At 42.8% G+C, this 27,135-nt stretch overlaps 1 protein-coding gene across 2 annotated transcripts in view; it reads left to right on the plus strand.

Annotated features, from left to right (window-relative positions):
• The window catches only part of DOP1A (DOP1 leucine zipper like protein A), a 1,012,538-nt gene that overhangs the window by 743,158 nt on the left and 242,245 nt on the right, over positions 1-27,135 (plus strand). For both annotated transcript variants that reach the window (XM_078648131.1, XM_078648132.1), the window contains one exon: positions 19,728-19,832. In XM_078648131.1, coding sequence (XP_078504257.1) covers positions 19,728-19,832 — 105 coding nt within the window. The remainder of the gene's footprint in view (positions 1-19,727; positions 19,833-27,135) is intronic.

A 27,135-nucleotide genomic window follows, 5' to 3' on the forward strand; every position in this document is an offset into this window, starting at 1 on the left:
TCCTATTTTGCAGATTTGTCTGCTCTGGATACCGCCTCTCGAGGACTCCATGACCTGCCTTACGGTATCACGACAATATTTGTTGAAATATCGCCTTGGTAACCATGAGGCAGGTCAGGAAGTCCTTGAGGGGCAGGATTCAATATCCTGTTTATGTTTTTTGGGTTTTTTTTTTGCGTTTGTGCCGTCATTTCGTTGGGAGTCCTCGGATATGGAGGTTGTGGGCGTGAGGCAGTGCTGGTCAGTAAACGGTGCTTGTTTTAGCATGGAGGTGAGTGATAGAGTGTCAGCCGGTCTGGATGTGGCAGACACCATGTCTAACAGTGGATGTGATGCATGCTGTTGTTTTTCTCGGATGACATGGGGTCTGCTCAATTACTCCTCTTCTTGTTATAAATCAGAAGGATGGGAGTTGCTAAAAACCTGTGTGATATTGTGGTTTTTCGTTGTCGCCATCGAAACAGCAACTGCGGGATATATGCAAACCATCGGTCAGACAGAGCTGTGGACGGAAATGCGAGGAGAAAGAAATGTAAGAATGACTTCCGGGCAGAGAGAAGCGAGGACACGCAGAGGTCAGGACATGCAGAGGTGAACGCATGAGGGGGACAGGTGAGCACAAAGAGGACAGGTACGAGCATAGAGAGGCGAGGACAGGTGGCCGTGCGGCAAGGGAGGAGGGACAGGTCCTGGGAGGCAGAGGCAGGTGCAGCCAGAGGGGAGCCTGGCAGGGGGACAGAGTTGTACTTAGAAGAGAAGGGCGGGCACAGGGAGGGCAGACAGGTAAGGACAGGCAGAGGGGGCACACTGGCGGCAGACAGGTGAGTGGGGTATAGAGAGGCATTGCCAAAGGTGAGGACAGGCCGGCATTAGGACAGGCCGAGGTGGACACCCTGAGGGGAGGCAGGTGGTAGAACTGGAAGAGGTGAGGGCAGAGGGAAGGACACTCATTGATTAGGACAGGCAGAGTCCCGGACTGAGCTGAAGACAGTCAGTGAGGACAGATGCCTGAGCAGAAGAGATGACAATCAGAGGAGGTCGCCATGGAGATGGGAGACGCAGAAGAGAGGAAAGGCCAGCGGGGCAGGCAGGGGTGAGCTCAAAGAGAGCAGTTAGAGGTGGGCACCGTCAGGGCATGTGTAGGAGGAGCGGGGGACACGGTGGGGGCAGAGGCAAGTGGGACAGGAAGAGGCGATGGCAGTGTGGCAGTGGAGAGAATAATGAACACACGCAGGTGACAAGGAGGTCACACAGAGGTGATGACAAGCAGAGGTGAGCGCAGTTTCAGGAAGGCATGGAAATGCACAGGTGAGGCCAGTGAGAGGTGGGCAGAGTCAGACGGGTGAGCGGGGCAGGGAAAGGAGAGGGCAGACAGGTGAGGTCAGAAAGAGGCGAGTACAGGGAGAGGTAAACTCATTGAGGTCAAAAAGTGATGGGCAGACAGGTGAGCAGGGAGGGCTGAGGCAAGGGTAGAAGTGACGGACAGGCAGAACCAGGGCAGATGTGAGGAGTTAAGAGGTGGGCACAATGAAGCCAAATAGGTGTGCAGGAGAGGAAGAGTTTAGGGCAGGGTTGAGGCAGGTAGGCAGTCAGAAGGCAAACAAGTGAGTGACATAGGTATAGGCAAGGTCAGACAGAGGTGAGGACAGGCAGGTGAGAGCTCAAGAGGTCAGACAGGGTTGACGACAGGCAGGTGAGAGCTCAAGTGGGCAGATGGAGGTGGGCACATTAAGAGCAGGCAGGTGAGGGTAGGAATGACGACATGTTGAGGCGAGGACATATGTGACGCAAGTCAGAGGTAGGCACATAGGTAAGATGACGCACACCAGGCGAGGATCCTCAGAAGTGGGGACATGCATACGACAGGGCAGATGTTAGGACAGGCAGAGATCAGCGCAACAAGGGCAGACAGGTAAGACCTGCCAGAGGTAATTGATCCAGCGGCCTATAGAAAATATGACATAAATTACGCTACCCAACTCTACAACTTATACTAATAATCACTAATTAAACATAAAGGCCCATTAATCAAACATGACATATTATGACCAACTGAACCAAGTGGCCTAATTAACCTATTCACAAATTATATACATTTATATACAACCGCGGTAAATGAATATCATCATTTCAACAAACCTAACTATTTATTAAGCCACTTATGGCGATAGAATCTAGCTAATGGTAACCTGAACCCATGAAATGTCAAGACCAGCTTGTTTTCAAAAGTAAGATTTTATTAGCTATTTATTATATTTGTAAATGTAATTTTTATTAAAGCATTTTTATTAGAATCATTGCACGTATAGTCATTATAAGTTTCAAGATTATTATTGCAAAAGTATTTATTTAGTTTAGCATTTTTCAGAATCTAAGTCCCTAACTAAGCTAAATAAATGGAAATAAAATAAAGTCTTTGAGGGCTCTTACATGCTCCAAGTGAAGTCCGTCAGCACGACACCCTCATTCAAAGGTCAGCAAAAGCAGCAGCAAGCATAACCCTTCCACGGGGAATTAGTTTTTATACCTTACTACGCTAACTAATCTAAGTAAAAGTAATTCTTTTCTGCAAAAGTCGGAGTCCCATTGGTTCAAAAGTGACAAGTGACATGTCACCTCATTTTCAAAACATCAGTTCCGTGACTTTCTTAGAGTCCATTGTCTCTAGCATTCGAGCTCCGAGGCTTCCTCAGATTGCAAAACAGCAAAGCTCTCGCAGCCACAAAGACAGTGTAAAATGGGAAAGAGAAAAACAGTTGCAATACAGATGAAAGAAAGCAGCAGATCTCTGTGTTCAAGTTCTTTTTCAAATGAAGTTTAATTGGATCCAAGCTCAGCCGACACGTGTTTCATCGTGTTAAAGTGGAGTCAACACGACTCTTCAGGGCTAGTAGATAGCTTCAGGCATCCACGGTTGGATGCGGGATTTGAGCGAGGTTGATGGCGTATCCTGATGAGAAATTGGCGAGTCTGCCAATAAGTATAATCGATCACGACCCTGGTTCCGGGTTTGACAAGTGTATCTTGCACCAGTAAGGTAAAAAGTAAACAAACAAATGTTGCACGTCTGAATTCAAAAGGAGACTATGCACGTGTGTGTGAATAGCCGTACCGGGAGGGGACTCGACTGTGGAGTTAACAAGGTGGATTCTTGGTATGAGAATCTTCGTAGGTAGTTATAGGCTAAGTCTGATAGCCAGAGTCCCTCCTCTGTAGGTTCCCGGTCGCCGTGTTCCATGGACGGACTATGGAATACGCCATCAACCTCGCTCAAATCCCGCATCCAACCGTGGATGCCTGAAGCTATCTACTAGCCCTGAAGAGTCGTGTTGACTCCACTTTAACACGATGAAACACGTGTCGGCTGAGCTTGGATCCAATTAAACTTCATTTGAAAAAGAACTTGAACACAGAGATCTGCTGCTTTCTTTCATCTGTATTGCAACTGTTTTTCTCTTTCCCATTTTACACTGTCTTTGTGGCTGCGAGAGCTTTGCTGTTTTACAGTTTTGGTAATCTTTGATTGTCTTGGAACGGTTTTTGGGTTAATCCGTTCGCTCTTTACGCGCCACCCATCAGAACCTATCTCCTCACAGAGTCTAACGTATACTCCAGGCAGAGCGCCATTATCTGAATTTCCTCAAAACCCTTTCAGCTGTTTTTCTTCCTCAGATTGCAACAATTTCTAGTATAAAATTTTACATCTCGTCATTTCACTTCCTCGGAAGCAAAGTTATCAAATGTTCCTCCTGCCGGTTCCTGGCCTTGGCCTTGTCCGAGTAGGAGACTGCTAGAAACACACCACGCTTTCCAAATGTTGCCACCGAAAGGAAAATTTTTCTTTGAAAGGACTCTCTCTTGCTCCGTGCAGAAATCATTTGCAAACTTTGACTAAACTAGGCCCAAAAGTAGTCAAATTAACGTCCACTAATATATAAACAAACACAAAAGAAAAATTAATGTAAGAAATATTATTCGTTCTGTTGCCACCCAGCAATTACTAATGATTAACCCATTAGTCTAAATTACCTAGCCAAAGCAAACAATTAAAGCAGCATTATATCTACCAGTCTTCTTTAAATCCATCGAAATTCTTTATGCACCTATAGAAAATAGAGTGACGCCACATAGACAAGGGAAGCAAAACAAGCACATGCATTCTTTTAAAAACAGCCGCAATTAGTTATAACATGACAAAAGGACAAATTAATTTATTAATTTGCACGAACAAAAGATGCAACAATAATGCACGTCTATGAGCACACAAATTAGTTTCCCGCGTGTAAAGTAATTTTAATCTAGGTTGAATTAATACAAACACAGCACCAAACGTTAATAGAGTTATTTCCATTATGGAAGTGTGACTTCACGAGTTGAAATAAAATTATTTCCAAATCTCGCTCCATTAACTCCCTCATCTGGTGATTAACAAATCACCACACCACACCCAAAATGTAGTAAAAAATTTTACTACCCGAAAATGGTTTGAATTCATTTGTTTTAGTATTTTCTAAAAATTTGTCTCTGCAAAATCTTTGCAACTATCATATTGAGCCCTACGTAACTCTTGTAACTCAATTTCTTTCTCCTGTTCCTTTTTGATCTTATAAATTCGTTTCTTTTCTTTCATGTGTTTCTTTCTCTTGTGTAACATGCAACTAATTTTTGTTAAAACTACCATAAATATTATTACAACCAAAGGTGTTAAAATCTTGCCAAGAACTGAACCACCAATTTCTTGAAACCAAGTTTTAATAGCCTGGAATCTTTTTGCAAGTCGCTCTGAAAAATCATCCTCTTCTAAAGGAACTATTTCTGAATGCATTTCTGTAATATTTTTGATATACATCTCAATATTCTTACTTTCATCAGGGATATAAGTACAGCAGTGCTGAACATGTAAAATACCACAGACTCCTCCCTCTTTTGCCAGGAGTATGTCTAACGCAAGGCGATCTTGCATCACCATAGATCTAATTGCAATGACCTCAACATTCACTAATTGGAAACCATCTGCTGTGTCAGTTGACAATCTGTCAACAATTGTGGATAATTTTCTGATCCTTCCTGCATTCAAGGTTATACCTACTAAAGGTATTACTGCTTCCAAAATATCTCCCAAAATTTCTGTACAACTTTCTCTTTTATATCTATTTATATGATTATTAATTTTAAACAGTCCTTCTTCATTTCTGTCAACATGAAATATCTTTGGAAAAACAAGCCCAACAAAACATGTCCCATACCAATGATCTGGAAGGTTATAATAAGCCTTATCACCACAAATAAAGTAAATTCCAGGAAAAATTGGATCTTTGCCACCTTTGAATCCCCAACCTCCCATGATTTGATAAGTGTCCTCACAATTACTAGCACCTACAAAATAATTATCAAAAAGTGTATTATCCCTTCTAATGCAAAGCTTACCACTAATTGGTTTGTCTATGTGTATTGCAACATTATCAAAAGTCTTGCCATTAAGCTTCTCATCCTCTTTTTGCCAGAATTTAGATTTAGTCTGCTTGACTATTTCATTTCTCTTATAAATTGCTCTTCTCTCCTCAACAAGATTCAGAAAAGACTTTTCTTCAGCTCTTAATTTGCAAGTTAAATTATTCTTGTAAGCATACTCATACGTAAGTTCATTAGTGACTAAAAAGAATTCCCTCATCTGTTTAGCTTTTTTATGTTTATTTAAAGCACACTCAATTTTTAAATTTGCAAAAATTTCATCAAAATTTGAATAGTAATATTCTAAGCGTCCAGTCTGATAAAATAAGCTAGCTAACACACTACAAGTTATCCCATATGTGAGAGGAAGCATATTGTTTGTCACTCCCTCAGAAACAGAAGCAGGTAATTTTACACAGACGTAGCAATCTTTAACACCCATTACCTTAACATATTCTCCCAAAAGCCTTGAGAATGAATTGCTTGAAAAATCACTAACAGATTTATCCTGATGAATTTCAGGTTTGTGATCAATCACTTTGTTAGCTATATCTATTGCACTTGGTTTGTCTTGACTAACTGAAGCTTTGCTTGTCATGTTAACTTTATATAAATCCTTACTAATTTCAAAAGGAATGACAACAGCCAATACTAACCAGAGCAGAATTAATATGAGCACACACACCAGAGTCATCTTACAGCATTTCTTAAAAATAGAACACTTTGAAGTACTCCTTTCCATAACATATGGCATCTTTGAAAAATCTTATCTCAAAAGGAAATAAAAAGAAAACAAAATTTTAAAATGTATCTAAAATTCAGACTAAATATACCCCCCTTTTTAAAATCTTTTTTTTTTTTTATCAACTAACATCTTTTCTTCGACCTAATGCCACAAGTTAATTTCCAACTAAACAACTTTTCTTCGACCTTGTGTCACCTAACACAATTTCTTCAGCCTTTTGCCATAAACGAAACCCAAAAATTTTATATTAGTACTTCAATCATTGTCACTAATTTCCTCAACCTCTTCCTGACTACTGCTGTTAATTTCAATAACAGGAGGAATAATCAGATAAGTCCACTCAGGAGATTTATATTGCTGATTAGGTCTCAAAATTCTTTTTGTTTTTCTAGTCACTACTTCTATTTTCCTCCCTTTTTCAACTTTCTTTTCAGGCTCTTTTTGACTAGTGATTTCGTTCACTTGCTCCTTTGACTTTTTAATTAACCTGACTCTCAATCCTCCGTTTTCACTTGGCCATGATTCTCCTTTTCTCAAGATCTTTCTTTTCGGTTCTGTTATATTTGTTTCATTCTTCCAAGATCTTTTTCTCACTTTTCCTTGTTGATCATCAACATCACTTTCACCAGAATCACTATCAGAAATTTCTATTCTTGACTCAGGAACTTTTCTAATCGGCAGTCTCACTCTGTTAGGAACTATACTCTGTCTTCCATCACTGGTACTTGGCAATTCGACCTCCTCCTCCTCTTCAATTACCTTCAACTTCCCAGTTTCTGGTTTCTTCTTCCTCCTTCCAGAGCTTATTTTCTGCTTTTCGATACTCTCCTGGTCAGAAATTTCAATTGATTCAGCTTCGCTGTCTTCAAAATTTTCAATAGCCTCTACTCCATTCACTTTCTTGACAGACTCTTCTGCTGAATTTCTTTTTAACAGATCTTCATCACTTTCAGAGTCTATTTCAATGATTTCCAAATCTTTTCTGTTCAAGTCTTCATTCACTTGCAGATTTTCCAGATGTCGACCTCTCTGTCGATCTTCAGAATCTGGATTTCTTTCACCTTCTACTTAAGAATCAGAATCATCAGTAGAATCACTCTCTTCATCAGAGTTTTCAGGAGTAGGAATTGGAATAGTGTGGCTTGGATGTATCCACCTCTTCAATCCTTTACACTTCACTGCATTCGTTGTTACTAGAATTATTTGTCTAGCTTTCTGCCACCTTGGAACTAGACAATTTCTTCTTCGATGTACTTTAGTTCTAACCCAATCTCCAGGTCTCAGATCATGTGTTTGTACTTTTTCATCTGATTGTACTTCAGTTCCCACCTGATTAGATACAGAAGTAACTACGTCAGACAGTCTTTTGCAATATTCCAAAATAGCACTGTCATTATTGCTCAACAATTTCCCAACTGGTACAAAAGCTTGTCTCATGACTCTCCCCATAAGAATTTCATGAGGACTTAGACCTGTCTTTTTATCAGGTATGCTTCTTAGTGACATTAAAACAAGTGGAAGAGCATCTGTCCACTTCATACCTGTATCAAGACACATTTTTCCAATCCTGTTTTTGATCGTTCCATTAATCTGCTCAACTACCCCAGATGCCTCTGGTCTGTATGCACAGTGTATTTTCTGCTCAGTATGCAAAGCTTCACAGATCAATTTTAAAAGTTTATTATCAAAATGTCCCCCTCCATCACTCTCAATAGTGACAGGGAAACCGTATCTTGGGATAATTTCTCGAAGAAGCAATTTTGCCACTGTAATTGAATCACAATGACGTGTTGGAAATGCCTCCACCCATCTTGAAAACAAACACACAATCACCAAAACATATTTTAAACAATTGTGTAAAGGCATTTCAATGAAATCCATTTGTAATCTGGTGAAAGGGCCACCCTCCCGACCTATGATTCCTGTACCTACAACTGATTTTCTGTTTGGGTTCATTTGTTGGCAAGTTAAACACCTCTGACAAAGAGATTCTGCAATTGTTCTGAATTTGGTATTAAACCATGTCTCTTTAAAAAGTCTGATCATAGAATCTCTTCCAATATGACCAGGGCCATGATACAATCTGGCCATGTCAGCAATCATACAATTAGGTAAAACTACTCTGCCATCTTTGTAAGTCAAACTCCATCTTCATCTCGTGGTCTACATTCTGCTTTTAACCATGTGTTTTTCTCCTCATCATCAGCTTCATTTTGTAAATCTCTGATTTCCTGCCATGTTTCAACCACTGTTGTTAGCATCAATGAATTCGAATCACTTTCTTTACTCCTTTCCCGATTATATGCACAACCATTTCTTGCACAATACTTAGCAGTCTCATCTGCATAAGCATTGCCTTTGTGATATAATCTTCACCCTTTTTGTGAGCTGCGCATTTTACAACAGCAATTTATTTTGGTAGCTGAATGCCATCTATTAATCTCCTAATGAATACTGCATTTTTGATTGGGGATCCTGCTGAAGTTAAATAGCCTCTCTGAGACCAGAGCTGTCCATAATCATGCACAACTCCGTATCCATACTGGCTGTCAGTTATAATGGTAACTCTCAAATCCTTTGAAATTTCACAAGCACAAATTAAAGCAATCAATTCAGCCACCTGTGCTGAACGAATTCCTTCAAGACATGATGCTTCTTCAACATCTGCAACTGTACAGACTGAATATGCTGCCTTTAAAACACCTCCTTCTGATCTTAAACAGGAGCCATCTACAAAGTAGACAAAATCTGATTCAGGCAAAGGTTTGTCTTTAATATCTTGCCTTGGCTTGGTACAGTATTCCATAACATCCAAGCATTCATGCTCCACATCAATTTCATCAATAATTTCAGAATCAGGCAATAATGTAGAAGGATTCAAATTCACACATCTTGCAATAGAAACATTATCTGCTCCTAAAATAACTTTCTCATATTTTGTCAATCTATTACTAGTCAGATGTTGTGTCTTACTCCTTGTCAGGAGTATTTCAACTGAATGGGGAACATAGACTTTTGCAGGAAACCCCATTATGATTCCTTCACTTTGCTCTAGACTGACACTAGTTGCTGCAACTGCTTTTAAGCAACCTGGTAAGGCTTTTGCAACAGGATCAAGAACTGCTGAAAAGTATGCAATGGGTTTTCTCAAATGTCCATGTCTTTGAATTAGTACAGACAATGCACATCCTTCTCTTTCACTGCAATACAATTCAAAATCTTTTTCATAATTTGGCATGCCTAGAGCTGGAGCTTCACATAGGCTTCTTTTTAAATTCTCAAAAGCTTCCAATTCAGATTCATTAAGAACAATTGGATCTTTTACGTCAGATTTAGTCAATTTCTGTAGTGGTTTTGCAATTACTGAAAATCCACTTATCCATTGACGACAGTAACCAAGCATTCCTAGAAACATTCTAACCTGTCTTTGAGTTCTTGGAGGTTTCATTGCTTGAATCATTTTAATTCTTTCAATTGTTACTTGTCTTATTCCTTTTGCAATTCTATGTCCAAGGTATTTCACTTCTTGTTTACAAAACTGCAATTTTGCAGGAGACACTTTATGTCCCTCATCTGCTAGGTGATTTAAAAGTACAATTGTGTCTGTCACACAATTTTCTCTCAACTTTGCTGCAATTAGTAGATCGTCAATATACTGCACAAATGTTGACCTACCAGGTAGATTTAGATCTTCTAAAGATCTCTTCAACAATTCATTAAAAATGGAAGGACTTTCAGTATACCCTTGAGGGATTCTACACCATGCGAGGGTTCTATTTTGGAACCTGAAAGCAAATATTTCCTGACTCTCTGGATGTAAAGGAACAGTAAAGAATGCATTGCAAAGATCAATAACAGTATACCACTCAGCATCATGTGGAATCTGATATAAAATAACTGCTGGATTTGGAACAACAGGACAACATGGAACGACAATCTGATTAATCTTTCTTAGATCTTGAACAATTCTATATATTCCGTTTGATTTTTTAATTCCCATAATTGGTGAATTACAAGGGCTACTCTCAATTTCTTTTAAAACACCTTGTTTAATGAATTTTTCAATCACTGGAATAACACCTTCTATAGTTTCTGCTTTCATTTTATACTGAGGAATGTTTGGAAATTCTATTCCCTGTTTCAATGCAATTTTGACTGGATCGATATGTTTCATCAGACCCATCTCATTTCCAGTCAAATCCCAAATCTCATTTTTGACTGTCTCTTTTAGTTCTACAGGAAGGTTTGCCTTTTCAAAAGCAGGAAACAATTTTGATTCTTCTGTTTCTACCAACATCATTGTCATTCTATACAAACCATCTTCCTCCATTGTTTGTAACTCTACTCCATCAGGAGAACAATATATTCTGCAATTCATCTTGCACAATATATCTCTCCCTAGTAAATTCACTGGACTGCTATTACAAACTACAAATCTATGTTTGTCTTTAAAATTTCCAATTTCAACTTGCACTGGATCAGTTAAATCAGTTCTAATCTGTTGATTACTTACTCCGACTACTTGGATGGTTTCCCCAGAGAGAGGTAGGTTTTCAATTTCCACTGATCTAACAGTAGAACGGGTAGCACCAGTGTCCACTAGAAAAGTGATGTCTACATCATTAACTTTCCCATTTACAAATGGACCAGACTGGTCAACCTCAAGAGTGGCTCCAATTACACACTCTTCCCCCTCTCTCGGGCACCATCAGAAGTAATCATCAGAATCACTTCCTTGATTCTCTGTTAACAAAAACTGTCCTGAAGCATTTTGCACAATTTGTCTTTGAGTCCTTATTACCTGATCATCTCCTTCAAATCCCACACCTGGATTATATTTTTGACTTCCCCCAGAATTAGGAAAGGGAGGTTGTGGAATTTGATTCTGCTGTTGAATCAATTGATTTTGTAGCTGTCGCTGAAGACTCAGGTCATTTAGTTTACGCTGCAAACGTAGCTGTTGCTGCAGATCAACATCGTTCTGCATCTGTGGGTTTAACAATGGATTTTTGAAATTTCTGGGTGGGTTTTTACACTCACTTTTCCAGTGTCCAATCTCGCCGCAATTAAAACAAGGCAATTTCTGTTTTAAATCATTCATTTTAGCATTATATCTTTTATTATTATTAAATTAAAATTTTCCTTGACCCTGATTCATGTTCTGATTTTGAATAAAATTTCCATTTTTATTTTCAAGACTGGCAATTTGTTGCTCAGCCACTTTCACCTGTGCCCACATCGCTTTCTCCTTTAACTTCTTTTGTTTAACCTCTAACTCATCACTACAGTATTTTGCTTTTCTCAAAATGTTGTCAACTGAAAGCGATTGCCATCCGACAATATTATTTCTAATCATTTCCCCAACTTCAGGTCTAAGACCATAAACAAATCTGTAAATAAAATGGCTCATATCCTTTTCGTCTAACTTTTCATAGCCACTGTATTGTTTAAAAACTAGTAATAACCTTTCATAAAATGAATGAACTGATTCTTTAGGTTCCTGATTAGTTCGGTCTATTTTAACCCAGTCCACTTCCTTTGGAGCAATTTTTTGTTTTAACCAATAAATCACCTTTCCATAAAAATCCATTACTATTGGAGCTGGAGCACCAGTTTCTTTAATACGCTCAGGTTCCTCTTTTGGCCAACTTATAGCAATTTTACATTCAGTCCATAGATCTGATGGAACAACTATGTCAAAAAATCCATCCAGATCAATCCATAGAACTTTTGAAACTTTAATAAACCTGTCTACTTGTCGATACCATTCAACAGGTTTTTCTCTCAGTCTAGGAAAATCATTAGTGAAAAGTAAAATATCCTGTCTCGACCAAGGAACATGAACATAGCCTCCACCAGCAATTTCTCTCATTGGAAATTGTTTTGATAATTTCTCTAATTTTTCATCCTCCTTCTTTCTTGTCCACTTTACTCTCCACTTGCTCAATTCACCAAGCTTTTTAATGTAAACAATCAAATCTTTTATGTGCATTATTCTTCCTATTAAATTCAAACTCTCAATGTCCTTTTCTGTAAAATCTAATCTATAATGCTTTCCAAAATTCTTTTGTCTACTTAAATCAATTTCGAGTTCTGCTGCCAGTTCCTCCAACTGATCATATTTATTCTTTGTTTTCCATTGAATACTTTTGCAGATGAACAGTAGTTCATCATCACGACAAAATTTTAGACTGTCAGAACCAATTGTACCAATTATTAATTCTTCTAAATTTGCTTTTAATTTTGCAACATCAAGTTTTGAATTTGACTTTCTTCTTTCAGAAGACTCAGCATCAGATTCTGCACCCATTGGTGAATTGTTGAAAGAACCTTCATTGAAAGTTAATCAGGCATTTTCGTTTTCTCATGATTAATTTCAGATAAATCAGAATAAAATTTTTCAGCAACTTTTTGAACTTCTGCATTTAAAGGGATCGTTAAACTTGTCCTGTTATTTTCTCTCTGTTCAAAAACAGGCTGAACAGGACCAATAGTTACTGGAACCGTTACAGCTTCCATGCTTTTAGTAATTTGTCTAAATAATTCTTCTTTTGATCTTAAATATTCTGAAGTATTTACAACTTCCTCATTCCTAATTTCTCTCATTAAATTTTTAGGGGCTTCCCTTTCTTTTGGAATTAAAGAAAAATGTTTACCTCCAACATAAACATCAGCATTTGTCCCAGTTTCTGATTTTTCTGGAGTTTCAAAAGATTCTGAATTATTAGGGTACAATTTTGGAGATTCATTAATAGGAGGTGCACTTGGTGTGGTTTCAGTAGAAACCATCGGAGTAGACCATGATCGAGGAGGTCTCAAAGGTTCATTTCTTTTATTAGAAGTATAAATCTCTTCTAAAACTGCATCTTCAGATTCACTTTCTATGACTACATTATTTTTCTTTTCAGATCTCTTTTCACCAGGAGATCCCAAAACCATTTCTCTAATTAAATAAAGACCATCACACATGTCTCCCTGTCTCCACATTCGCATTCTATCTTCATGTGTCTCTCGTCTATAGCTTGGTATTTTCGGAGGTCTTTTAATACCACTCGCTTCTCTTTGAAGTTGAAACATTTCATCTTCCCACTCAACTAAAGCTTCAAATTGAGTAGGTCTTGGTTTCAGTATAAGAGCGTTCATCTTTTCTCTCAAATTTCTTAACATTTTTATATTAAATGAACCATCTTCTGGTCAAGTCAAAACACCATCATCCTTTGTATAATGTTTCCAGACATCAAACCACAAAACAGTATGATATCCATATTCACCTTCCATATACGCTGCAGGTGTTTTGTATTTATGAAGTAATTTACCACCTCGTGTTTTTATTTTCTTGTCAGGTGAAATAAAATTTTTAAACTTTTGAAACAAAGTAGGCTTTTTCTCAACATGTTTAAAATAATAACTCATTTTTCAAATCAATTCCAATTAAAGGAAATGATCGTAAAATATTTCCTGGATATTCCGTAACACTAGCCAATCCGTGCGCGAAACACACCAACAAGCCAATCAGAGTTGAGCTACGTCACTACCTTGCTCAACCAATAGAAATTGTTCTTTCTGAAAGAACCAGTCAGCTTACAGCACGTCAGAGTTACGAGAGCCAATCAGAACACAGCCTGTGACGTATGCTACCTAATCACTGCGCTAACCGTGTGACGTACACAGGGGCTGCGGTTTCTCGTGTCTCACTCTCAGCGCTCACCCCTCCTTTACAAAAACTTTTCACAGCGCCATTTTAAGAACGCTTTTTCAATGAAAAATTAATTTCAACAACCACAAGAAAGACTCATCTGTCTGTTTCTCTAATAAAGAGATAGAATTTCAATCATTCAAGAATTCTATACGTGGAATAGACGACGCTATTCTCACAGAATATACATTTGCCGATAAAGTAATCCTTTTACTCTACCCTTCAAACAAGTAATAATGAACTCGTTTCCCTCAGAATGCACATCCAAGTGACAATTCAAAGTTTAACTTGAACACCATTACAGAACAATCACACACTTTCAAACGGAAAGTATCCCTAATCAAACACACATGAAATCCGTACAGGACTCTCACCTGTTTATAGATATCATGCACCGTTAGTAAAATAAACAACGGTATCCGTACAGGACTCTCACCTGTTTATAGATATTAAGCATGTTATCCCTACAGGACTCTCACCTGTTTATAGATAATCATACACCGACGTTACATTACCCTTCACTCAAGCTTGAATATATACTATTAGTCTTATCACAGAGAGTTTTAGAGCGGGCTCATTGTCCCTATACTCATGCTGATCAAATTTCTTAGATAATCCTCACTATACAACACTCACTCCTAACCCTAACTTGTGTTGCACGGCGACAACACTTGTGATACACGGCGATACCACTACTCTGAAACAGATCAAATGTGCTGTGTGACTACCTTCTCATCACACTAATTTGTACCGGTACAACAAGGAATTTTCACGCTGCTGGAAAAAACCTTACATATAGCACGAAAACGGACACAACATATGTTAGACATCGATCCTATGTAATTACCGTACATGTTGGTTACCATAGCAACCATCAAATTCTGCTACCAAGGTAATTGATCCAGCGGCCTATAGAAAATATGTCATAAATTACGCTACCCAACTCTACAACTTATACTAATAATCACTAATTAAACATAAAGGCCCATTAATCAAACATGACATATTATGACCAACTGAACCAAGTGGCCTAATTAACCTATTCACAAATTATATACATTTATATACAACCGCGGTAAATGAATATCATCATTTCAACAAACCTAACTATTTATTAAGCCACTTATGGCGATAGAATCTAGCTAATGGTAACCTGAACCCATGAAATGTCAAGACCAGCTTGTTTTCAAAAGTAAGATTTTATTAGCTATTTATTATAATTTGTAAATGTAATTTTTATTAAAGCATTTTTATTAGAATCATTGCACGTATAGTCATTATAAGTTTCAAGATTATTATTGCAAAAGTATTTATTTAGTTTAGCATTTTTCAGAATCTAAGTCCCTAACTAAGCTAAATAAATGGAAATAAAATAAAGTCTTTGAGGGCTCTTACATGCTCCAAGTGAAGTCTGTCGGCACGACACCCTCATTCAAAGGTCAGCAAAAGCAGCAGCAAGCATAACCCTTCCACGGGGAATGAGTTTTTATACCTTACTACGCTAACTAATCTAAGTAAAAGTAATTCTTTTCTGCAAAAGTCGGAGTCCCATTGGTTCAAAAGTGACAAGTGACATGTCACCTCATTTTCAAAACATCAGTTCCGTGACTTTCTTAGAGTCCATTGTCTATAGCATTCGAGCTCCGAGGCTTCCTCAGATTGCAACAATTTCTAGTATAAAATTTTACATCACGTCATTTCACTTCCTCGGATGCAAAGTTATCAAATGTTCCTCCTGCCGGTTCCTGGCCTTGGCCTTGTCCGAGTAGGAGACTGCTAGAAACACACCACGCTTTCCAAATGTTGCCACCGAAAGGAAAATTTTTCTTTGAAAGGACTCTCTCTTGCTCCGTGCAGAAATCATTTGCAAACTTTGAGTAAACTAGGCCCAAAAGTAGTCAAATTAACGTCCACTAATATATAAACAAACACAAAAGAAAAATTAATGTAAGAAATATTATTCGTTCTGTTGCCACCCAGCAATTACTAATGATTAACCCATTAGTCTAAATTACCTAGCCAAAGCAAACAATTAAAGCAGCATTATATCTACCAGTCTTCTTTAAATCCATCGAAATTCTTTATGCACCCATAGAAAATTGAGTGACGCCACATAGACAAGGGAAGCAAAACAAGCACATGCATACTTTTAAAAACAGCCGCAATTAGTTATAACATGACAAAAGGACAAATTAATTTATTAATTTGCACGAACAAAAGATGCAACAATAATGCACGTCTATGAGCACACAAATTAGTTTCCCGCGTGTAAAGTAATTTTAATCTAGGTTGAATTAATACAAACACAGCACCAAACGTTAATAGAGTTATTTCCATTATGGAAGTGTGACTTCACGAGTTGAAATAAAATTATTTCCAAATCTCGCTCCATCAGTGAGAACAGACGCGGCACTGGCATGCATAGGTGCGAATGCCACCATGCCATGCTGCACTAGGGTTGTAAGATTAACAGGAGTGTAACCCATAAACCAATTCAGGACTGGGTAGGTAAGATGCAAAAAAGAAACAATGTCCTGAGAGGTAAGAGTCAGTAGACAATTAAAATAAGCATGCACATAGCATTACTTTGAAAGAAAGAAGGAGAATATTAATTGGTATGATAAAAGATAGTTATTCATCTTTATATTGTAACATTAGTTCCAAGGTCAGAAGTATACAGTTGAGAACAGCACTGCATAAATTGAATTAGTGGAAACCTAATGAAACTCGGTGCATAAACGTGTACAAAGTGCAAGTGGCGACGCAAGTGAAGGTGAACAGCGTTGGCGGCGCACTGTGCATAAAGTGCAAGTAATTTACAGTGAGTGGCTCAGAGGCGCATGTGACAGTGTGATATCACAGTAGGCAAGGGTTATTTCATTTAATTGTCGAGCCACAAGGGAGGAGTGCGCCTATTGTTTAGGCTGTTAGGTCGACGGCGTTTCGATCCGGGTTAGTTCGGATCATCATCAGGACTTGGTTGTCTGAGTTGGGGAGTGCTGTAAGGAAAGGAAGGAGGTTAGGGAGCGGAGTACAGAGGTCAGGAAAGGAAAGGCAAGTACTTGGGAAACTGTAGGGTACCTGAAATGGGATCCGAGTCATGTGAATCCTCTTTTATTAAGTAAATATCCTCGGAAGGGAGGCCGTGGTAACTTGTGGAAGCCCACTCAAGGATCGTCTGCTGGCTGCAGGGGGGTACTAAGGAGAAAGGGAAGAATAATGGGGGCACTGCTGGAGAGGGGAATGGATCGATGTATTTGCTATAGAGAGTGGAGCATTCTAGTTATAGCTGATTTGATATAGGGCAGTGAATCGGGGGTTAGAAGGTCTGATGGTCACGTACCTTAAGTAATCGGTGCCCCGGTCGGCCGTGTGATTCAGCCGTTTGCACGAACGCTAAAGAAAACGGGAGGGCAGACATTAGCAACTCGCTAGAAGGAAAGTGAGGGTCGAGGAAAAATTCACGGTGGGTGCTGGTGGTTACCTGTCTTAATCGGCGTGCGCGGCGCTTCAGAGAAGGCAGGCGTCTGACAGCCGGTATCGGCAAGAAATGGAGTATAACTTCTGCGTTTGGGCGGAGTTGGGGCAGGGGGCGGCGATTGGGCGTGTCATTGCGCATCAGCAGGGGTGTGCTGACGTGAAGGGGGAAACAAGGACATGATTGGTCTGTCGGAAGTGGGGGTGTGGATAAGCGTTACCATAGTGACGCGTCCGGGTCCCAGAGAGAGAGGGGAGGGAAACGTGAACATTAAGACCTTAAAAACATTCGGTTTGCACTAGGGAGCACTCCGAGGGACTTACTAGGACCAGCCAGGGAGGCCAGGCAGTGCTCAGCTCTGGAGAGCCCGGGCCTCGTGGGGGTGCGAAGGGTGTGTGTCTGCCCACAGCCCCGTGACTAGCTGGGTGTTTATACACAAGGCGTAGTGTGCGCGACAACTGACTCAAACTAGATGGGAGACGGGGAGGGTAGAGATGGGGTGGAATGGGGAAATGTAGGAGGGATAATGAACGAGGGGGAAAGAGACTGAAGTAAGGGGAGAAAAGTGGAGGAGGCGGGGAGAAGAATAGAAGAGAGATGGGAGGATAGAGTTGGCGTTGAAATAGAAGGAGAGGGAAGTGGCGAGGCGGAAGGAAAAGAGAAAGCAGCGCCAAGGGGAGAAGGGGCAGTGACGTAACCAAAGCCCACGCAGCGCAGGAGCCCCCCTCCAGCACTGGCAGGTCCCTGGCCAGAGAGCCCCCCCATGTACTTTTCAGGGGACCAACCCTCAAGTTTAGTTACGCCACTGGAGGGGGGAAGAAGGGGGTTGGGTAGACAAACTCTGGTTGCAGGTAATTGTGGGAAGCAGGCCTGAAAGACACTGCTGCGTTGGGGATACAGTCATACATAGCATGTGTGCGGTTTATTTTACTGTGGCAAAGCTTATTCGGACTTCCATCCTTCTGAAGTCGGAGACTCGGGTAATGGAAAGTACTAGGAACGCATGTAATTTCCAGTGCTTCAAAAAAATGGTGGCAGCGTGTTTTGCTGCTCTTTGAAAAAAGCGCGTTCTTATTAAGGTGTCAATATCACTAGCGTGTCAAGGAAGCCGTGGGCCCTAGTGCAGGCATGTACATGGCCTTCTGACTGTTATTGGTGTTCTAAAATACATGAATTGTCTGGGTCCAAGGGGCCTCCTGGGCCCGGTGCCACTGCAAATGCTGCACCAATGGTAGCTGCGTCCCCTGGTTAACATCGTAGCAAACTATGGAATATCTTTAACGATATTTCGGAAGACGGGACTTTTGCAGATGATAAAAAACAATGATGCCTCAAACATACACATGTTGCCAATAATAGCCCTGCACAGTATTACATACGTTTCCAGAGCACAAGTCCTAAACAAGCATTGGCATAGCCAATAGGTATCGCCTTTGGGGCCTTATAAGTATTTAGTTATGCAGGACAATATCCTTGGTGCAACAACATCAAGTGTTGCATGGCTAAACACTTATAAGGTCCCACAGGTGAGACCTATTGGCTATGCCAATGCTTGTTTACATAGTGCTCGCACTACAAAGCGCGAGAACTATTTTACAACTCAAAAGTATTCTGAATCATAACACGTTAAAATATGAATCTCAAAGAGTCATTGTGTACAAAAAGCAATCATCACTTGTATTCTTTTTGCATTATATCTGGCTTTTTGGTGCTCGTTTAGACTGTTTATTGGCATACTGTACAATTCCAGCCCTACTACAGTCCATTCAAATATCTACATTCCATTGTCCTTTAAAATCATGGTTAGAAACATCTTCTCACTGCTGCTTTATTTAAATCTTTAGATAGACGCTCACCAATAAATGTTTACTGTGATCACAAACTGTGTTCAAACAATTGACTTTCTGTATGATTTTAAAAATATATACTTTTTAATTGCATTACTAATGTCCGTTCAGTATCCTGGAGAAAAACACCACATATGTAAAAAATGAAACAATAAAGACATCACTCAACTTAAATATACAAGCATGAATGTATTCTGTGTCATTTTTATTACCCAAATCCAGATTAATGTGTGTAGCAATGGAGTTAAAAGTATACTTTTTAAGAGTACCTAAGTTGGGCACCCTGTATCGCAAACAATCTGGTTGTTCTTCAGGTGAAAATATGATGCTATTTTATGTGAAGTACTTTGACAAAAAGCCTGTATATATATTAATATTCCAAGAAGTGCTTGGTTACCTATTTCTCTTTCTTACATTTATTTAGTAACTTTACTGTCAAGCTTTGAGATTATGAGCTAATTGGTTGGTGTAATCAGTCAACAATTTACGATACATGTATTATTCTTGCAGGATCCCGATTTCAAATTTAGTAGATAGCTGGTCTTCCCTGTTGACGCTACTGAAAGATTCCATACAGCTTGGTCTTCCAGCACCAGGACAATTCCTTATCCTTGGGTGAGTATTTTCCCACTTTTATTCCAGACTTTAAAAGACAAGGATGTTAACTTTGTTTCAACTCATAGACATTTCGATTTCAGTCGACATTTTATTACGTATTTTTGATTCAATTAAAAACATGTGCTCTCCTTGTTGGAGCACTCTTTCCATTTCCCTGTCCCTTTCAGAAATACTTTTTCTAATGTTCTAAGGTTGAGTTGGGGAAATAATTCAAAATTATGTTTCTGATGTTGCCTGCTGTGCTCTTGCATGTTTTCAAAGGTTGTTTGTGTCATCGTGGAGGAGTGTGGCTCACTGATTAGAGCGGCAGACCCTGATGCAGAGATCTGGCCCGGGACCAGGGTTCAATTCCCGACGCGGCAGGGTCCTGAGCCCATAATGTCCACGGACTCGATAATTCTCGCCTCGGTGCCTATTCTAATCATGGGGTCCCATGCTGCAACTCTGGGCAATAGTTGCTTAATCTCCACTACGGCGGCCCACCCGCTGCGGGATGCCTGGCTTTCACCCTGGGGATACCCAGTAGGGGTTATCTCACAGGGAAAAGCCAGGACGGGTTCCCAAGGCAAGCGCCTTGATGCCTTCGGGTGATACGTGCGCTATATAAGTCGCAATACATTTACATTTACATCGTTCAGTTTACTCTAGGAGGCAGGCAAGGATTGCTGAAAAAAATAGAGTGCGAGATGTCCTCTTAAAATTTCTTATTATAGATCCAATCTACATTCATCTGTCATTTTCAGTCCTCTTCTAGGCATAGTACTCTATTTTATGATCAATCTCTGCCACAATTGGGCTGAAATTGAGATATTCGACCCAGTCTTATAGTTGTCTGTGAACGTATGCTAAGCCCAATCGTGTGTTTACTAGACAGCTGCCAGAGGTCTATGGTTTTCTGTTTGCTGAATACTACAGACACTGAGCAAAGAATTAAGAACAACGTAACTGCCAATGACTTTAGCATGATGGAATAAATAGCAGTCACTTATACTCCTGTCTGTGGTTGCAAAGTGCAAGAGGAGGTCTTTCATACCATATCAAGACATAAGTAAAAGAGACAGACATGCAGAAAAACCACTAAAATTAATTAATGCAAAAAAAAGCTATAAATAGCTTTACACATTCAGCGATTGGTTCTTTTGATCTGCTTCTTAGGACTACCAGGAGATACTCTCATTTATTCAAAGAAGATGCTTACGTGAAGGAACAGTAACATCCTGCTACTCCCTACACCTATGTCAGCTACACCACTATGACCAGACACATAGTTCCTGCTCTCTATCAACTCTATTGAGGATACTAGTAGATGCGCGAATAGTCTGTGACCAGCGCACCTACAGCTAATGAGCGACCCAAAGTCAACATCCACTAACTCCCTCTTAGCGGATTGACTAGGCCGCAAAGGGGAACACCTGACTTTACCTGGCCAAAGTCCTTCGACATTCTAATGGGCCAGTTTGTCTGACCCCAGCAGTCCCCATGATCATACAGTAGCCCAGCTTTTCAAGGATGCTCCCCCGAGTGGCAGCTGATGTAACTCTAAAAGCTGCCATACTCTTTTACCCAACACCAAGCCACAGAGCAAGGTGGACACATTCTGCCCAGGCATATATACTCAAGGGCAGACTGAACAAGGAGGAGCGAGGCAGTGTTTTGGTCAAAGAATCTTGTGGCAATTGCAGTCCTTTCCAAATAATTTGACCACAGCAGCATGGTTCACACAGTAAGTAGGTGGTCACCAAAGACAGCATCCCCCCTGGAGAGATCTAAATTGGGCTCCTACTACCAGCCTAATTATCTGCAATTTCAGTGGGAGCTCTAGTGACTTAGAACTCCCATAAGCAGAACCGAATCAGATTGGGCACGCCAGACGCGGGCTGTTTTCCTTCTCCAGGCTGCCTGATCATTCTATACAAACAACAATCAACTGGATGCCAAGTTGTAGCCTACATTCAAATTTACAAAAATAGCTAAACACAACAGTTTTATTCATGCATGTCACCGGAAGAACTCTCATGAGCTTGAGGTTCACCTCTAACCAACAGTCAGTCATAACAACTTCCTTGGCAAAGCAAAGCTAAACAACTAGATGAAGTCCCACAAAGAGCCTGAAACAGTAAAGTGTTCTATCCTCATCACTCCAGATGTATTTCTAGGCAATCTCCTCAGGTCAAACTGGAAACCCTGATCAACTACCCTTCAACTACCCAAAGCGCTAAGTGAAGTAACATAGATGTGAGCCAAGCGGTGAGTTAAGACTCTCCAAAAAAATAAAATCTTTACCCATTATATATCCATACGAGTGCTTTTTCAATATCAACATTCCGCACTCCATATTCTACTTTTTTGCACGTAATGCATCTACATCTCCCTTCTACTCCTTTTCTTTACTCCTTATTTGTAATACTATTTTTACTCATTTCTTGTAACTTTGTCCCTCTCATCTTCAATCAATCAATCAATCATTGACACTTATAAAGCGCGCTACATACCCGTAGGGTCTCAAGGCGCTGGGGGGGGGGGGGGCGGTGCCGCTACTGCTCGAACAGCCAGGTCTTCAGCTTCTTCCTGAAGGAGAGGTGGTCTTGGGTCAGGCGCAGGTCGGTCGGGAGGGAGTTCCAGGTCTTGGCGGCCAGGTAGGAGAAGGACCTTCCTCCTGTAGTCGCTCTTCGGATGCGGGGGACGGCGGCGAGGGCGTGGTTGGCTGATCGGAGGTGGCGTTTGGGAGCGTAGAAGTTGACTCGGCTGTTGAGGTAGCTCGGGCCTTGGTCGTGTAGGGCTTTGTGTGCGTGGGTGAGGAGGCGGAAGGTGATTCTTTTGTTGACGGGGAGCCAGTGAAGGTCTTTCAGATGTCCGGAGATGTGACTGGTTCGTGGGATGTCGAGGATGAGTCTGGCTGAGGCGTTCTGGATCCGCTGGAGTCTCTTCTGGAGCTTGGCGGTGGTACCGGCGTAGAGGGCGTTGCCGTAGTCCAGTCGGCTGGTGACGAGGGCCTGGGTGACGGTCTTCCTGGTCTCGGTGGGGATCCACCAGAAGATCTTCCGTAGCATGCGTAGGATGTTGAAGCACGCCGAGGAGACGTTGTTGACTTGCCTGGTCATGGAGAGGGAGGAGTCCAGGATGACGCCCAGGTTTCGTGCATGGTCAGTCGGTTTGGGTGCGGTGCCCAGGGCGGGGGGCCACCAGGAGTCGTCCCAGGCGGAGGGTGAGGAGCCCAGGATGAGGACCTCCGTCTTGTCCGAGTTCAGTTTCAGGCGGCTGGTCGTCATCCACTCGGCTACCTCTTTCATCCCTTCGTGCAGGTTGGCTCTGGCGGCGGCGGGGTCGTTGGTCAGGGAGAGGATCAGCTGGGTGTCGTCGGCGTAGGAGATTATGCTGAGGTTGTGTTTGCGTACGATGGCCGCGAGGGGGCTCATGTAGACGTTGAAGAGGGTGGGGCTCAGGGATGATCCTTGGGGGACGCCGCAGATGACTTCGGAGGCCTCTGACTTGTACGGTGGTAGGCGGACTCTCTGTGTTCTTCCGTCGAGGAAGGAGATGATCCATTCCAGCGCCTTGTCCTGGATGCCGATGTTGCTGAGGCGCCGTACTAGGGTGCGGTGGCAGACCGTGTCGAATGCCGCGGAGAGGTCTAGGAGGATGAGGGCCGCTGTTTCTCCATTGTCCATCAGGGCTCGGATGTCATCGGTGGCGGCGATGAGGGCGGTCTCGGTGCTGTGGTTGGCTCTGAAGCCGGACTGTGAGGGGTCGAGGGATCCGTTCGTCTCGAGGAAGGCGGCCATCTGCTTGTTGACGATCTTCTCGATGACTTTGGCTGGAAACGGGAGGAGCGAGATGGGGCGGTAATTCTTGAGTTCGGAGGGGTCCGCTGTGGGTTTTTTGAGAAGAGCGCTGAGTTCGGCGTGCTTCCAGCTCTCGGGGAAGGTGGCGGTGTCGAAGGATGTGTTGATGATGTCTCGCAGGTGGGGTGCGATGACAGCGTCGGCCTTGTTGAAGACGTGGTGAGGGCAGGGGTCGGTCGGTGATCCGGAGTGGATGGAGTTCATCGTGCGGATGGTGTCTTCGGTGCTGATCGGGGTCCAGGCGTGGAGGGTGGTGGTGGGGGGTGGTTGTTTGGTCATGGTGTGCGTTGGTTGGTTCCCCCTTTCTCTCCCATTTCCCCTCCTCCTACTTTCCCTTAGGTGTAGCCCCTTTGCTCACTCCCTCCACTAATCTATTTGCAACCTTCACCTCTTTCTTACCCTCATTCTCCAGTGTAAATTCTACCTCATCTCAACTCTGATTTTGAATAGAACATTACCTGCCTCTCCTCCTCACTTAACTTGGCTTCTCTACCTATCGTGACTTATTGTGTACACGCTAGAACTTCACACTTGCCTTCCTTTATACACTTCTACTATTGTCACATTCTTTAATGGTTCTCCTCTTCTCATTACCTTCCTCATCAGCTTCCTACAAACTAGCCTGACTCCATCCAGCTAAGACACACATTCAGAAAGTTCAACCCACGCCAAAGAATCTATGTATGTACTGCCGCTGGATCCCCAGCACAATACTGAATGATGGCTGATACTTCACCTAATAAAAAAGAAGCCAAATAATGACACCCGGATTCAGATGAACTGAACCAAGACATGGAGCTCGTCACCCCAGATCACCGCTACATCCAAGGCATTTTACACAATGTCAGTTCAGCATATGGACATCTTATCTCTCTTAGAATCAAAAAGTGTCCATCTTATGTACATTAGTGAATCCTGAATAAACAACTTTTCCCAAAATATCATAGATTTACTGGTCCTCTCCGGCTGCACTATTCTCATAGTTGAATACAGGAGAGGTTCTAGCTTTGCTAGACTCCCAGCCCTCGGCCAGAGATCAGCTTTCCCCCCGCAGCTCCTCCGTGCTGTTGTCTGCCTGCGTTCCTCCCAGGCAGGGTTCTTGTCTGCACCTTGCTGGTGCCTGTTGCCGGTACTGTTGTTTTACTGTTTTTACTCCTCCCCTCCCACGCATTTCTGCTCCGATTGTGACATTGTTTTGGAGTTTTGTCCTGATTGTATTGTTTTCTGCCCCCGCTGACTCCTCTCTGTGTCCCCCTACATCTATTTTGCCCTCAGCTTCCCGCCCACGCCCCTCCTGCCTCTCAACTGCTCCTCCCTCCCCCACCCCTACTTAAAGGAGACTGCAGCGCGGTCGCACAGCATATGCGCGTAGCGGGCGAGCCTAAGGCAAGCCCGTCTGCGCCCGTCCGCGCCGGGACTGCGCCCAGCGACAGACCCCCTGCCCCCGCGAGTGCCACATACCCTGACATCAATACAACGCCAACTCCCTCCACGCATTCAACACCGGCCGAAACTCCAGCTGCTATCAGGCTGCCCCGAAACTCACCCACGGAGCCTTCACCTGCAGAAACTGCCGCTACTCCAGGCAACGCACTCCAGCGCATCCTGCCTGTCCCAACAAAGCATGCCACACCAGTTTCAAATGCATACTACTCAACACCCGCTCAGTCCACAAGCAAGCTGTCGAACTCTCGGACCTTCTCGATTCTTCCTCCCCTGACGGAGACCTGGATGAACGCCTCCTCAGCGCCCGACATAGTCATAGTCATCCCGGACAGCTACAAGCTCACCCGCAGGGACCGAAACAACAACAGACCAGGAGGAGGAATCGCCGTAGTCCACAGGAACAACATCAGAATTTCTACCGACACCGAAGACTCCCTCAGCATGGCCGAACACCTACACTTCATGCCGATCCATGCCGATCACAACACCACCCTCAGAGGAACCATTGTCTACAGACCCCCGGAGCCCCGAACACAGTTCAGCGACTCCATCGCCGACCTCATCAGCATGCACGCCCTCGCCTCCACAGACTACATCCTCCTCGGAGACCTGAACTTCCACCTCGAGAACGCCAACAACAGCAACTCCACAACCCTGATCGAAAACCGCACCAACCTCGGACTCACACAGCTTGTCACAACTCCCACCCACTCCGCCGGACTCACGCTCAACCCCGTCTTCTCCGCCAGCAATCACGTCACCTTCAGCCACACCACCGAATTCCACGGGACCGACTACCACTGCATCCACTTCTGCTTCGAGAAACACACCACGCACAGCCAACCGCAACAAATCCCACACCGCAGATGGAACAAAGTCACTGAAGACCAGCTCATCACCACCCTCGCCCGAGACCCTCCATCCGAGCCCACGGACACCAACGAAGCGGCCCACAACTTCAGACAATGGATCGACTACTGTGCCAACACCCTCGCCCCAATAAGGAAACCCTCAAACAGGCGCACCGACACCAGAGCCATCTGGTTGAACGCCGACCTCCAGACTTACAAGCAAATCTGCCGAAGACTCGAGAAGCAGTGGCGCCAAGACCAGACAACAGACAACCACGCGGCTCTCGAGGACGCCAGACGCAAGCACCACCACTCATCCGATCCGCAAAAAGGACCTTCTTCAAGGAACGCATCGACAACAACACACACAACAGCAAAGAGCTCTTCAGCATCGTGAAAGAGCTTGCCTCCCCCAACTCCAGCTCCAATTACATCCCACCGTCGCAAGAACTCTGCAACTCCCTGGCCTCCTTCTTCCACCGCAAGATCGCAGACATCCATGACAGCTTCAGAACCCAGACATTGACGACAGTCGCCGACACCCCCGACTCAACGCCCTCCAAACACACCGACCTCCTGCTCTCCTGTAACAACGTCAATGACGAAGACACCATCAAAATCATGAACAACATCCACTCCTGCTCACCCTCCGACCCCTGCTCCCACCACATCTTCAACAAATCAAGCTCCATCATCGCACCCCAATGCTGAAAGATCATTAACAGCTCCTTCGAAACCGCCACCTTCCCCGGTAGCTGGAAACACACCAAAATCCATGCTCTACTCCGAAAGCCCAAAGCGGACCCTAAGGACTTCAAGAACTTACGACCCATCTCCCTGCTCCCGTTCCCGGCGAAAGTCATTGAGAAGACTGCTAACCGACAACTTACCCACTTCCTGGAGGAGAACAACATCCTGGACTCCTCCCAATCCGGTTTCTGCAGCAACCACAGCACCAAAACGGCCCTCATCGCCGCCACAGATGACATCAGGACCCTGCTGGACAATGGCGAAACAGCGGCCCTCATCCTACTAGACTTCTCGGCTGCCTTCGACACTGTCTGCCACCACACCCTGCGCACATGCCTCCATGACGCAGGGATCCGTGACAAAACCCTGAACTGGATCACCTCCTTCCTGAGGGCAGAACCCAGAGAGTCT

This window comes from Lissotriton helveticus, chromosome 6, assembly GCF_964261635.1.
Source record: "Lissotriton helveticus chromosome 6, aLisHel1.1, whole genome shotgun sequence".
In the NCBI taxonomy this organism is placed as follows: Eukaryota; Metazoa; Chordata; class Amphibia; order Caudata; family Salamandridae; genus Lissotriton; species Lissotriton helveticus.